Consider the following 12,593-nt stretch of genomic DNA (forward strand, 5'->3'; position numbering starts at 1 on the left):
AACTTCTTGCAGAATAAAAAAGAACAAAAGCAGTTTCCATGGGCACTAATCATTAAGATCCAGTTTTTTTAAAGCCATATGAATCCCTCTCTAAATGGCAAAAATGCTAAAAATACTTTATTATAGAAAGATGTTCTTAATTTACAAAGAATATCCAGGTAGCTTTAATAGGCCAACAGACAAGAAAAGGAAAATTCTGCAGCTCATCTGTAAAGAAAGCGTGCACCTGTAAAAAGAATGAAGCATTATTTTGAATGTTGCCAAAATTCTGCAGAGACCTACTTCAGAGATAGCAATCATTCTGTATGGGCTTAATTGCACACAGGGATACGTAATTTTCTACTATAAATACAGTTGATAACAGGGAAACTGTATTGATACTCATCCATTTCTTTACCTCTCATATATTTTGGAAGAACTGCATAGTATTCTATGGTGTTTGGCATTTTAAGAGTTTGTTTAAAAGCTGAAAAATCTGAAAAGAAATGAAACTGAAAACGGGAAACAGCTGACATTTTACTATTTTATTAGATATCTCTTGTTTGATAAGAAATTTGAGACATTTTAGAAAATAACATTCTAAATCATACAAACATTTTACAATTGCAACTTACCATCTGTACTTAAATAAAACAGCAGCATAAGCCCACCAGAAGACTAATGTAATTTTAATGTACCTCTGCACATTTTCTGTTATTCTGGTTTAAAAAGCCATTATTAGGTGCAGAAGAAAGAAGGGTCTTTTTCAGGGGTTAGGCTTTGAAATAGTAAATAAGCAACAGAGAGAGTCAAGTCAATAGGTTAGGAGAATTAGACAAGGCAAATATAGAGTGTATAGCATAGTACACTCACTTGCCACCTATTAGAGCTTGCTACCTAGTTAAAGTGCTAGCATAGTGTCTATTGCTTTAAATATCAATGTTCACACCAATAATATACAGAAATAGGCAGGGTAGCATTTATTACACCCAATTTTTAATAAAAACCACTTCTCATAAACAGATATTTCCAAGTCTTTTGCATAATCATCTATAAAAACACTTATAATCTTTGCTTTTACACACAATCATATATAATTAATATATTAGAATTGCACAGCAACACTCAAAATCTACTTAATTTAGAAAAGGAAATTTTAGTTATCTAAAATCATTTTTGCAGTGTCTCAGTCTTGATGCTTAATAAGTTGGTTAGAATTCAAATACTAGAGAAACTATGCTTCATAGAAACCTGATCAAGTGTCATTTACAAAGGTACAAAATATACAGCAAAGTTAATCTCTCATTAAATAAAATATACAGATTAGCTCATGTTACAGATCATTAACTAACACCTTATTTTAAGGGATAAACTTCTAGGGAGCTTCCCCCCCATTATAGGAGCATTACACAACAGTTCCTTTCCCTGTATGTTTATGCAATGAGTCACGTTCACTTTAGCTGCTGATAACAAACAGAGGACTGGGTTTATCATTCTGCATAGCGAGGCCAAAAATGATCCCTGGTGGAACTGCAGTAAAGTCAGTGTGAAACCCTTGAGATCAGTTTTGTCTAAGGTATCACAGCCTATTCATTTATTTATTTATAGCAATAACACCAATCATTATCATTGTGGTGGTTTTTGTCCTGCATGAGAATTCTCCTGTCATCTACCAATCAACCTACCATTAAAATAAAGTGTTGCCAATATACTCCACGATCACTCTGTTGTTAAAACAGTGAGCTATGAAAACTGCCTACTAATTCTTAAATGGATCTCCCTGATAATAAATGAGTTTTAATAAAAACAGCATGTTCCCACTTAAACCAGCCATTGTAATTTAAGTTTGGAATGAATGGTAAGTGCTTGTATGTTAGGTTAGCAAAGAAGTATAACACCAGCTACAACTACAGCAGTGTCACATCTCTGATGTTTACTCTTGGTCCAGGCGTATATTCACCATGGCAAAGCACCGGCCTAGGCTCTGAAAGAATGGTACAACAAAAACATCTGTCAGGCTCTTCCACACAGTTTGCACTGAAGGCAGGACCATGAGACAGGTTTTCACAAAAGGCACCACAACCCTGCAAAAGAGAAAATGAAAAATTTGAAGATTGCTGCTGCGACGGCACAGGGAAATAAGGATAACGAAACACAGGTGTAACATCTTATGGAAGAGAAGGGGTTCTTTACATTTTATAACTTCATAATATAAATATAAATATTTAAGCAAGTTGGCTCTTGCAGTCATTCTCCATCAATTTTGTTTGCTCAAGGCCTCACACCTGCATATGCATGTGGTCCTCTGGCCAGAATAATTTGCAACATGGGAGTGTAGACACGAGCTTTCTTTTTGTCATGTCTCTGTTTACTAACTGGCAATTTTTTAATGTGCCATTTAGAATTATGAACTTTGGCTGTCTCTCACTACTCCTGGCAGGGCTGATGTACATGATCTGCCATAGCCCTGCTGCCACCCACCATGGCTGAAGAGCAGTCATCCCCTAAGGACTCACTTGTGCTTTGGTCATATCTGAATGTGGGTCTTTAGGGGTTGACAGAAACACTATGTTCCCCATTTTGATTTACTGGAAACAGCCTTGCTGCCTCTTCTGGTGTTTCTTTTATCTGTCTGTCTCACAGGCACACACAAGTGCACAGGCACACATGCACATCACACCTTTGGTGTCCTGTTCCTACCCATCCCTGTTACAAGATGTTACAGTAAAACAGAAACATGGAAGCAATATCCAGTTACATCAGATTATTAAAATACAGGTACATGCCACTTTACAGCATCAGCCCGTCAGAAAAATGGGCTGATCCTGTGAAGTTCTTCATTTGTGAGTGAGAAATTAACATTAGAATATTCAGAACTCTTTGTCAGGGGACAAGATATTTTTATTCACTCAGGGTGCATACTAGAAAGTATTGTGCTTCCATCTCCTGAGCTTTGGTAAGCATCTGGGGATTGCTCTCCATGTGTGCCAGTTCCAAAGAAATGTCATTACTGGTGGCTTGAGCCAAGCATGCTAACGGTGGAGGAGAGCCAGAAATGCACATATGGGCAGCTCATGAGGGCCAGTGGATACACGATAACTGACCACAGTATTTTAAGTTGTTCTCCTTCCTTAATCATTTACTGGCCTAAACCTCTGGTCATTTCACTAAGCTGTTCTTACTTGGGTGCAGACAAACTAAATGTATACATAAATAATACTGAAGTCCTACAAGTGCAAGGTTTTAAAAAAATCTCTGCCATACTGAACATTTTTACTTCCTAAATTAGGTAAAAGAAGCTATAGATTCTTTCAACAATGATAATAAACTCTGTTCTACTTTACCGTTGCATTCAAAATTTAAGTTCCCAGTCTTGCATTTGCATAATTTCACTACAGAACTTTCACTGACTTTGATTGGAATGACAGAAAATACCTAATTTAATATTTCATCATAAGTCTGAAAAAAAGTTGCTGTGTATTTACAATGCATACTCCTCAGATTAGCAAATTAGAAAAAACCTAAACCTTTAAAAAGTTTCAAAGGTTAGAAATGTACAGAATCAAAATAATTACTTTCAGTGTTTATCTAACAGCTTTTGTCATACAATGCAAGCCATATACTACTACATCAATGCTCTACCAAAGCTAGCCCAGATGGATTTAAACAATAATAGTTTTTCTAAAACCTTCTCTTTTGTCTCTACTGAAACACCCCATATAGGACTGTGAGCATTACTGGAAAATCATGCCTCTAGTTTTAAACTGAACCCTGTAAACTATGTGTTTATAATCACCTATAATATCACTGCATAGATCAGTTATAGAATAAAAAATTAGGCCTTAATCTGTTAGAATACAGCTGATAAACATCAATAATACAAAGGGAAAAAAAATTGCTATTTTTCCAAGCAACACAGGGAAAGCACCAGAAATGCCTATTTTGTTTGTGCTGACTTCACCTCTTTTCTATTTTAGATAGTTTATAAAGACAATGTCATTGTTCCTTTGATACCCTCTATAATAAGTTGGCCCAATTTTTTTAAAACCTAACTGAACTGGAGAGAAGCAGAAAAGACAACATTTCTTTTGGACCCTCGCTTGACAGGATCACACAAAATATAAATGAAACAAATACCAGAGTATGCAAAAGATTCAGAGAAAGATATCAGTGATCATAGTACTTGAAATTGCTGTAGAGGTCATTCACACAGTACAGGAACTCAACCTATTTAGATTACTGGAACTCAACCTATTTTGATAATCTTAAGGAAAATAAACATTAAAATGTTTTGGTAATGTTTTATAATCTTTAAGCACTTATTATTAATTTTTTTAATTTATGGTAAATGCATGCAAAACCCAATGTAGGCCTAAATCCGTAGGAGGATACATGAGACATAATGGCAATCAAAGCTAATTAATGTAAATAACTTTCAACTTTAAAGTCCATTCACTTATAGAACAATTAAACAAATGTCTTTCCTCAGAGAAAAAAATCCTTTACACTAAGGAGAGTCATAAAAGGTATTTTCTAAGTTTTAAATTGCATGTGTATTTACATGTGTACAAGTCTTCATCCCTTTCTGCACAGGATATCTTATCTGACAGTGCGATACTTCCAGATTATCAGAGGGTGCAATGTGCTTTCTCTGGAGTGACCAGTCACACTTAAAAATTAATAATCAAATGCCATGAGAAGCCATGTATTTGTTTTTGTGACCTGACAAATATAACAAACCCATTCTTTGCTGTGGATTTAGCCTGGTCTGTTCACAGCCATGGTAGGTACCTGCTTGAGTAATGTCTAACAGTAAAATGAAAGTGGCATATCCCAAGGATATCAACCCTGATTTCATATTGGTACAGCTAGTGTTACCATGTAGTACCGCATTGGGAAGAAAACAAAAGGTCTGTTGAATTTGTCTTTTAAGCTGAAGACAGCAACCTATATGACCTCTCATTGAACCTTGCTATGTATACATAGTATAAAATACCCATCCTTCAACCAAATGGAATGAATTGTGTCTTTTGGGAACTGTTGAACTGAAAAGCACCAATTACCCCATTTTTTCCCTCCTATCCTATTTTCTCTTTATTCTGCTCAAGGCATGATATCTACAAAATTATACCCCTCAATGTTTCTCACTTTTGCTCATGTTACTTTTTCTTCTTGCTAAGCCCTGAACAAACACTGTCAAGAACCAAACACCTCTTGTAAATGGCAGAGCACACTTTAATTCCCACTGATAATGAGAATCAACTTTTTACAGACTTGAGCAAAAATGTTGGAATAGTCATGCACCATTATTCAGATTCCAGCTTCAAAGTGAAGAATCACGCCTTCTCCTAGGCGTAAGGTTTTCCAAAATGGAATCTCAGTCTTAATACTATTTTTCAAATGCTCTATGTTTCTGTGCTTAAATTATCTAACCCCATGTACTACATCATGATTGTGAATGAAAAGTCTTGTATAGCTCTACAATACAAGCAAGCATTGTGAAAAGGCTAAAAATTACCTTGCAGCTTGTTGCATGCCATTAACCATTGGGCCAAGTGAGGCAATGGATAACCACCAAAGCCTTTCACAACTCATACACAGTATTTGAAGTGCATTAAAATCAAATATTATGTATTCCAGGACCTGGATAGACTGGAAATGAGAAAACTAGTACAAAAGAAGCAAGGCAATATCCACATACTTTCTCTTCCTAAACCAAAGGATATGTACTGGACATCAAAGAAGATGCTTTAAGACAACAGCACCAGATTATAAGGTAGTCCTTCCTAGCTGTAGTGTAATTTATTTAGACTTCAAGCAGTCAGTAGGGACGTGGTTTTAGGGTTGAGTGAGATAGCAGCAGTTATGTAAATAAAGCTGTGGAATACAAAAAGGTAAGAAATAATGAATGTCCATATTCTAAGCTCTATCTTAGCACTGTGGATGGAAGTTCAAGCAGAGAAGTGCAGTGAATGCCTACTGCTTTAGCCTATGAGGTACAGAGCCGAGTGAGCCCATCTCAGATCCAAGACTCAAGTTTTGGATCACTGATTCTTAGCATAAATATGCAAAGTACCAGAACTCTATTCTGATAAAACTGCAAAACAGCATACATGAAATTCAAGCGTTAATTTCCAAGAGGTTGCAAAGATATGGCTTGGAACAAGACTCAGTTGCTGGTCTCCAAGAAATATAACAATTTTCATTGAACTGCCTGAAAAACCAGAACTGTTCTGTTCATATTCAAAAATCATAACCTTAGGAGCTACAATCTGAGAACATATTTTAAAAACTTGTTAATTTCACAGAAAGATGTTACAACTCAATGTGGCCTGTATACTCTGGTGAGAATGACAGTCATCAATAAAGGAAAAAGGTGAAGTTGACTTCCTTGAACTGGCTTGTATGTGGATCACCAGCCTGCTAGCTGGCCCAGGTTCAGCCCATCAGTATCTTTTACCAGTAAGTGTGAAACCAGATTCTGCTCAAGCAGCCAGTCTGGGAACACAATATGCTCCATCCTTATGTTTAAAAATGAAAATCAAGTGTATTGCTATATATTTATTACTTGGCTTTCTTTTTACAGGTGAAAGACAATGTTTACTATCAGGTGTGATGGGGGCAATTCACAAGGTGCCCTTAAGTGTGAGAAATGCTGAGTTAGACATGTGGATTTTTAACATGCTGATGAAACTGCAACAACATGTGTGGCATCAACAGAGCTTTCTGCTTGAGCACCTCCAGAAGTTGTTAAAATACTTTTGAATTTATTCCCAGAAAAGGCTCCCTTACAACATATCAACATGATCACCTCACTGGTTTGGATGATAAAAGTAAAGCACAGAGTCTCTTAGTGGCAGACTTTTGGGCGGGTTTACCCCAGGGTCTTCCCATGACATTTAAACAGCTGAAGGCAGAGTTATAATGGAATTCCCTTTCTTTCATGTACAAAACAAGGAGTTACTTTTTTTTTTCAGACCCAATGGGCCTTCAAGGGAACTAGTACCCGGTATTTAGGGTCTCTAAACATTCACTGCTTTTGCACTACCCTCTCAAATGCAGAACATTGAACTCCTCACTAGCATGATATCTGGAAGATGAAGAGGGGCCAACTTAGAGATGCCAACTTAGTCTCAGTGTGTTCCACCATTGTGTTGGAACAAATCCAGCTCGAGTTTGTGGGAATATGAGGCAGTATTGCCTTTGGATGGTAGCACTGGATGGAGTCCAAGGGGATGCAGATAGCACTATGGAGTTATGTGATTCTTTCACATCCATCGCAGGTGCAAGGAAGATGAAAACGAAAGATCAATTCTATGTTGACAAGGAACCCGGGCAAAGAAACTTATTTGTTGGGGAAGCAGACACGTTTACAGAAAATTGAGAGAAACTTTTCAAGCTTCATTCAGACAGTCCTATTTCACATGTACTGAGAACCCACAGTTCCTGAGATAGTCACTAGGGACTACATGCATAAATAGAAACTGACCTCTGAGTCCTGGATCAGTGAAACCTTGTATCCAGTCTGTGAAATCCAGATACAAGATCCTTCTGAAGCACAAAGAAAGCACTACAGTTTTAATAAATTTGGCATTGATGAATTTTTCCATAGATATTTTGCTACTATCAAACCTATATATACTCACCCATTTGCAGTCACACTGCACACTATGGCAGAGTGTGAGCTGACAAATCTAAAAATCTGGATAACACTATGCCTATGAACTGTTTGTAACAATTTGGGAACAAGAGATATAGCAAGTGGGCATCCCTAATGTGCACTGCAACTCCTTTGGATATTATGCAAACACTATGTTCCAAAATTCGAGTTAATCAGTTTTCAAAGCAGCTTGACAATGTCGCCAACACAAGCTTCCATTGTACTTTCAAAAACTGAAATCTGCACCCACGAGATTGCCACCATAAGTTCAGATAATCAATGTATTCCTAGGGTTTTGAGTTCACTTCCAGTTTCTGTAATCTGTTCTCCTTGATAAAAGGAAAAGGATTCCAGTGTTACCCAAATCAAATTAGACTTTGCCCAAAACTCATGTATATGGAAAACCTTAGTTTGCAGCAATAATGTCATTAATCTGCATTCATCCCTTCCTCTACAGCCTTTTGGATTGTCAGTTCTTTCCTCAACCTCATCATACTCTCCACCTTTCCTCCTTCTCCACCATCATCTCCCTTTTTGGTCTCAAAGTACTCTTCCTGATATTTTGTGATTGTATTATGCTTAAAGTACACAGGTTTGCTGTGACTTGGACAGCCAGTGTATTTGCCTGTGAACTTGTGCCATAGCCAGAAGCAGCTTTCCTGTGCTCAGCAGGGTTTTTTGCTTAGGTGGAAGGGCTTTGGAGCACTGCATCTAGAGATAGCTATGCACCAGATGCAAGGCACTGGCACTACATTGTATGGCAGTAACATAGAGTCAGCTGGGCCCTCAAAAGCTTTCTTCAGTCTGTGAGGAAAAAAATGAAAGAGATAACTGTACTAAGAAGTTAGTAATAACTTCAGCTGTTAGTAATACCTCTGCCTAGATAATTCATTTAAAATACACGTTTGAACAAATTCTGCACTTAGATTGAGAAACAAATTCAGTCACTATTATCACTCCAGAAGCCAGCCAAGGTTGGAATGCATTGCTGTAGATGCTGTCCAAGTGGGAATACAGGTTCTCTGCCCCAAGGAGCTCATACAGTCGTGACAGACTGCTGGTAAAACCAGGCAGGGAACTGAATCACATAGAAAGTATTGCTTCCTTTTCTATCCCTTTAGAAATAAAGCAGTTAATATTAGCTGATCTGGCTCCCGGTGTAAAGTCGGCGCCCGGTGGCAGGGCAGTAATGAATACTAGAGGAGAGGAGTTCTGCGGAGCTGTCGGCAGAGCCCGGACACAGCACGCCCTTACCAGATGTGGAGGCAGCTGAGCGTCGCGAAGACGATCCCCACAACCAGGGCCATGGGAATGGCGAGGACCAGAGTCAGGACCTTGTAGATCACGTACTTGCTGAGCTCAAACAGAGCGTGGCTGCAGATCCAGACCTTGTCGAAGGAGTGGGTGAGCTCGGGCTCCGCGATCACATCCTCGAACCCCAGCTGGAACGAGAGGAGGCTCTACCGTCACTGGGAGCTGGGGCGAGGGGAGCCCGCGGGGGACCCCCCTCGCCGACTAGCCGAGCACCAGCCCCGGCCCCGCCCGTCCCCGGCCCGGCCCGGCCCGGTCCGCACCTGCAGGTGGGAGTTCAGCCCGTGAGGGTCGCGGTCCAGCTCGTCCTCCGCGCACTTCTCCGCGTCCGACAGCGCGGGGCCGCCACTCCGTGGGAAGTTGTCGTCGTCGTCCATAAAGATACGGGTGTCCACTTTCTCCGTCTCCAGCCCCATGGCGCTGCCGCCGCTGCGCGGCTCCGGCCCGGCCCTGCCCCGTCCGCCGCCGCTGCCCCGCCGGGCCGGGCCGGGGCGGAGCGGGGCTGCCCGGGACACGCCCCGCGGGCCGCTCCGGGGCCGCCGGCGGGAGCCCTGCCGGGCCTCAGGGACCCGCGGGTCGTGCTCGGGGTGGGTGCCCGCCGGCAGCCCCTGCCCCGCGGCTCGGCAGCCGCTCTGTGGGCGCTGAGGCGGCCCGGCAGGGTGTCCCTGCCGTGCTCGGTGTCCCCGTCCGTCTGCGGTGCCCGGCTGTCACCGCGGGCTCCCACCCGGCTGGCCTTTGTGGCATCGCAACAACAGGCAGCAGAAACAAGAAGCGGAGGGGATTGTGCTCTGGGCCATGCTGGGCCGTGTCTGTGCCCCTCTGCAGCTGTAGGGGAAAAGGGAAAGAAGGGGCAGGAGAGGTGGGTCTCCACTGCCCACCCAGGTCCCCGTGCCCAGCCGCACTGGCCCGTCGCATTCCAGCGGGATTTACTTGACTCATGCTGCTTAAACTGCCTGATTTTTGCTGCAATAAAATACTGCATCTGCCATTGCAAGTATTTTCATGTCTTCTTTGGGTTTTAGCTTCACTCCATACAAATTATTTCCTCTATTTTATTTGAGAACATGTTTTTAACCTTTATGCATCACTTTATGCAGTGATCTGCATAAAGTCACAAAACTATTGTAAGGACTGCTAGAAGTATAAAACTGATATGCAGAGTGACCTCACGAGCCGACAGGAGTTTATTCTTGCTTCATTCAATAACCACAGTCGCCTGTCAGTCTCAGAGAGATATTACTAATCAATCATCCAGACCTGTTAAATTAGGGAGGAAGTTGCTAATTTTAACTTCCTTTATTTTTCATGGCTACATTAAGTAAAGGAGAGCTTTAAGCTTTAAAAATCTCACAAGAAGATGATATAAAAACAGCTATTCAATATTTGGGTAGGATATCACCTGTTACAATGCTCAGGTTCATACTGCATTGTTCTGGTCAGAAACTTCTGCAGAAAAGCTTTGCATCTATGTGTAACTCATACTGATGGGCTTTTTTCTCTCATGTTAGTGAGCTTAGTGATACTGACGTAAATGTTTTGGACTAGGTCGAAAAAGCCTGCAAATCCGAGTTTACAATAGGTTCAAAGGCAAGCAAAGAAACAGCGTGACGACTCAAGACATTCTTATGAGCTACAATTCTACCCTGCTTCCCCTCACCCCTCCTGCCTTCCTCCACTACTCTTTGCTCCATGAATGAGAAGAATAAAAAACCAATTGGAGTTGAGGTTCTGCCCTACCCCTCAGGGTGCTTCTGCCCAGCAACTGTTATGTTTTAGGCCTATTGATACGGGGGTGTGAGGGCAGCCCAAATGCATTCATCAGGTGTCTGGTAGCTGCCTGGGCTAGGCACAGAAATTTGGATTGGTGCTGCTGAAAAGTAAGGTAGGAGCCAGCAACATAGGCTCCCAAACTCGCCTCTTAGTTACAGAGTCAGACTACACTGGTTTGTACCAACTATTTCCTACTTCTCCCCTCTGGAGGGAGGATCAGGAAGCATGGATCAGGTGCATGTGCACAACCTGGGTCTGCTTTTGAACAGCTCTGCCCATTTCCCAACCTCTCCTGCTGTATCTCACTCAAGCCAACCAGCTGGAGCTGTGACTCCATAGCTTTATTGCTCAGTTCCAGCTTTGCTAAAAGCTATGGAGTGGTTCTTCTTGAAAGATCTCCCAAATCACAGTCTGCCACTCCAGAGTGGGCTTGCAGTATCAGCCCCATTTGTAAAAAGCAAATAGCACTTTCTTGTTCATGTCCGTATACTTTTTTGAAATCTGTTATTGAATTAATTGATAAACATTGAGAAAGCACCATGGAAAAACCAAGACTTTACCTTTGTAATCTCTGAGGATTTGAAATAGCGATGATGTAATTACTCCTGAAAAAATAATATTTTTCATGGAACGCCTATTTAAAAGCAATGAAAGCTCAAGTCTGCATATGACTGAGGATGTTGGTTATTAAAAGCCCCTTAAATCATGCTGTCTTCAATAACTTTGGTAGTTCTTTTGGAAAATATTTGTATATGACTTATCAAGTGAGGTTGAGAGTAAAGTCAGAGCACCATCAAGTTATAATCCCTGGCAAATGCACAGAATTAAAGGAGGTATATACAGTGCTCAGTAAGGGGGATTTTTCCAGTATCCATGTTCAGGGATACCAGGCTCAGCTTTCTGCCAGCATGGCTGGAGAGAACACTTTGAAGTACAAAAGTAAGAGTAGAGAAAAATGACATTAACAGGGTGCAAATCTTCTCCAATCTTACATGGTTGCTCTAATAAACTTTGGACAGATTTTTTTTTTCTTTTTTAATTTCTGTGTTGGTAAACAGCCAAGGAATTCTATGATGGGACACGAAATGCATATGTGTATGAGTGTTTCCACGCTTTGGCCCAGGTGTAGTTCTTTATGTGCTAAACTTCTGCTTGAAGGTAACATCAGCTGTTGAAGAAATATACCTCCATTTTCTAACCATGACACCTTTTGCTGATGTGTTTTTAACGAGTGAAATGGTGACGAGTTTTTAACAAGTGAAATTCATTATTATGAATTCTTTGTATTAGAAGAGTCTCTCAGAATGTGTTGTGGTACAGAGTACACAGCTATTGAACAAACAGTGTCCCAAAAAGCTTGTAATCAAAAGTACAGGCCCAGGGATGAACAATGGATGCAGATATATAGATGGGATATCCACAAAAGCAAGCAAGGCTGTGGTAGGCTCAGTAGTTTTATTACTGTTTTCATACACATTGTTGGAAAAGGACTTTTACGAACTGCTTTGGAGAAGGATTATATTGCCTGTTCACTGCAATTCCTCTGAGGTGTGAAGTGCAGCATAAGGAGAAACATCTCAGTTCACAAACAGATTTTTGGAGAGCAAAGATATTGGAAAATAGTTTTCATATTTGTCCTTGAAAAAAATTGTTACATTTGGTGTTTAACTAATGTATAATTTTATTGAAAAATGTGGTGTTCATTTAATTCTATATTTGTTTTAAAAGGATGTTCCTGTTTAAGCTTTGAGTATTACTTTGATTATTGCAGCATTTTACAAACAGATACAAGCTGTCTTTCAGGGCAGGAATGTCAGTTAGGTATCTTTTGGCAACAGCTTTCACAGTTTTACTTAGCATTTGAGAATGTGCC

The 12,593-nt window shown here is 40.5% G+C and overlaps 1 protein-coding gene across 1 annotated transcript; it reads right to left on the reverse strand.

Moving 5' to 3' along the window:
• Window positions 1-509: 509 nt before the first annotated feature.
• On the reverse strand, window positions 510-9,412 carry CAV2 (caveolin 2). Its single transcript, XM_030238641.1, has 3 exons — window positions 9,214-9,412; window positions 8,894-9,081; window positions 510-2,063 (listed from the first exon to the last, which is right to left on the reverse strand). The coding sequence occupies exons 1-3, from the start codon at window positions 9,364-9,366 to the stop codon at window positions 1,913-1,915; spliced, it is 492 nt and encodes a 163-aa protein (XP_030094501.1). The 5' UTR covers window positions 9,367-9,412; the 3' UTR covers window positions 510-1,912.
• Between the last annotated feature and the right edge of the window lie 3,181 nt (window positions 9,413-12,593).

The sequence above is a fragment of the Serinus canaria genome, chromosome 1A (genome assembly GCF_022539315.1).
Source record: "Serinus canaria isolate serCan28SL12 chromosome 1A, serCan2020, whole genome shotgun sequence".
In the NCBI taxonomy this organism is placed as follows: domain Eukaryota; kingdom Metazoa; phylum Chordata; class Aves; order Passeriformes; family Fringillidae; genus Serinus; species Serinus canaria.

Bases quoted from the DNA above. Each gene is read 5' to 3' on its own strand.
- CAV2 (XM_030238641.1), bottom strand. From the start codon at position 9,366: ATGGGGCTGGAGACGGAGAAAGTGGACACCCGTATCTTTATGGACGAC. The intron at 9,082-9,213 runs GTGCGGACCGGG...CTCTCGTTCCAG, and splicing joins GGCTGAACTCCCACCTGCAG to CTGGGGTTCGAGGATGTGAT. The intron at 2,064-8,893 runs GTAAGGGCGTGC...TCTCTTTTGCAG, and splicing joins CTCAGCTGCCTCCACATCTG to GGTTGTGGTGCCTTTTGTGA.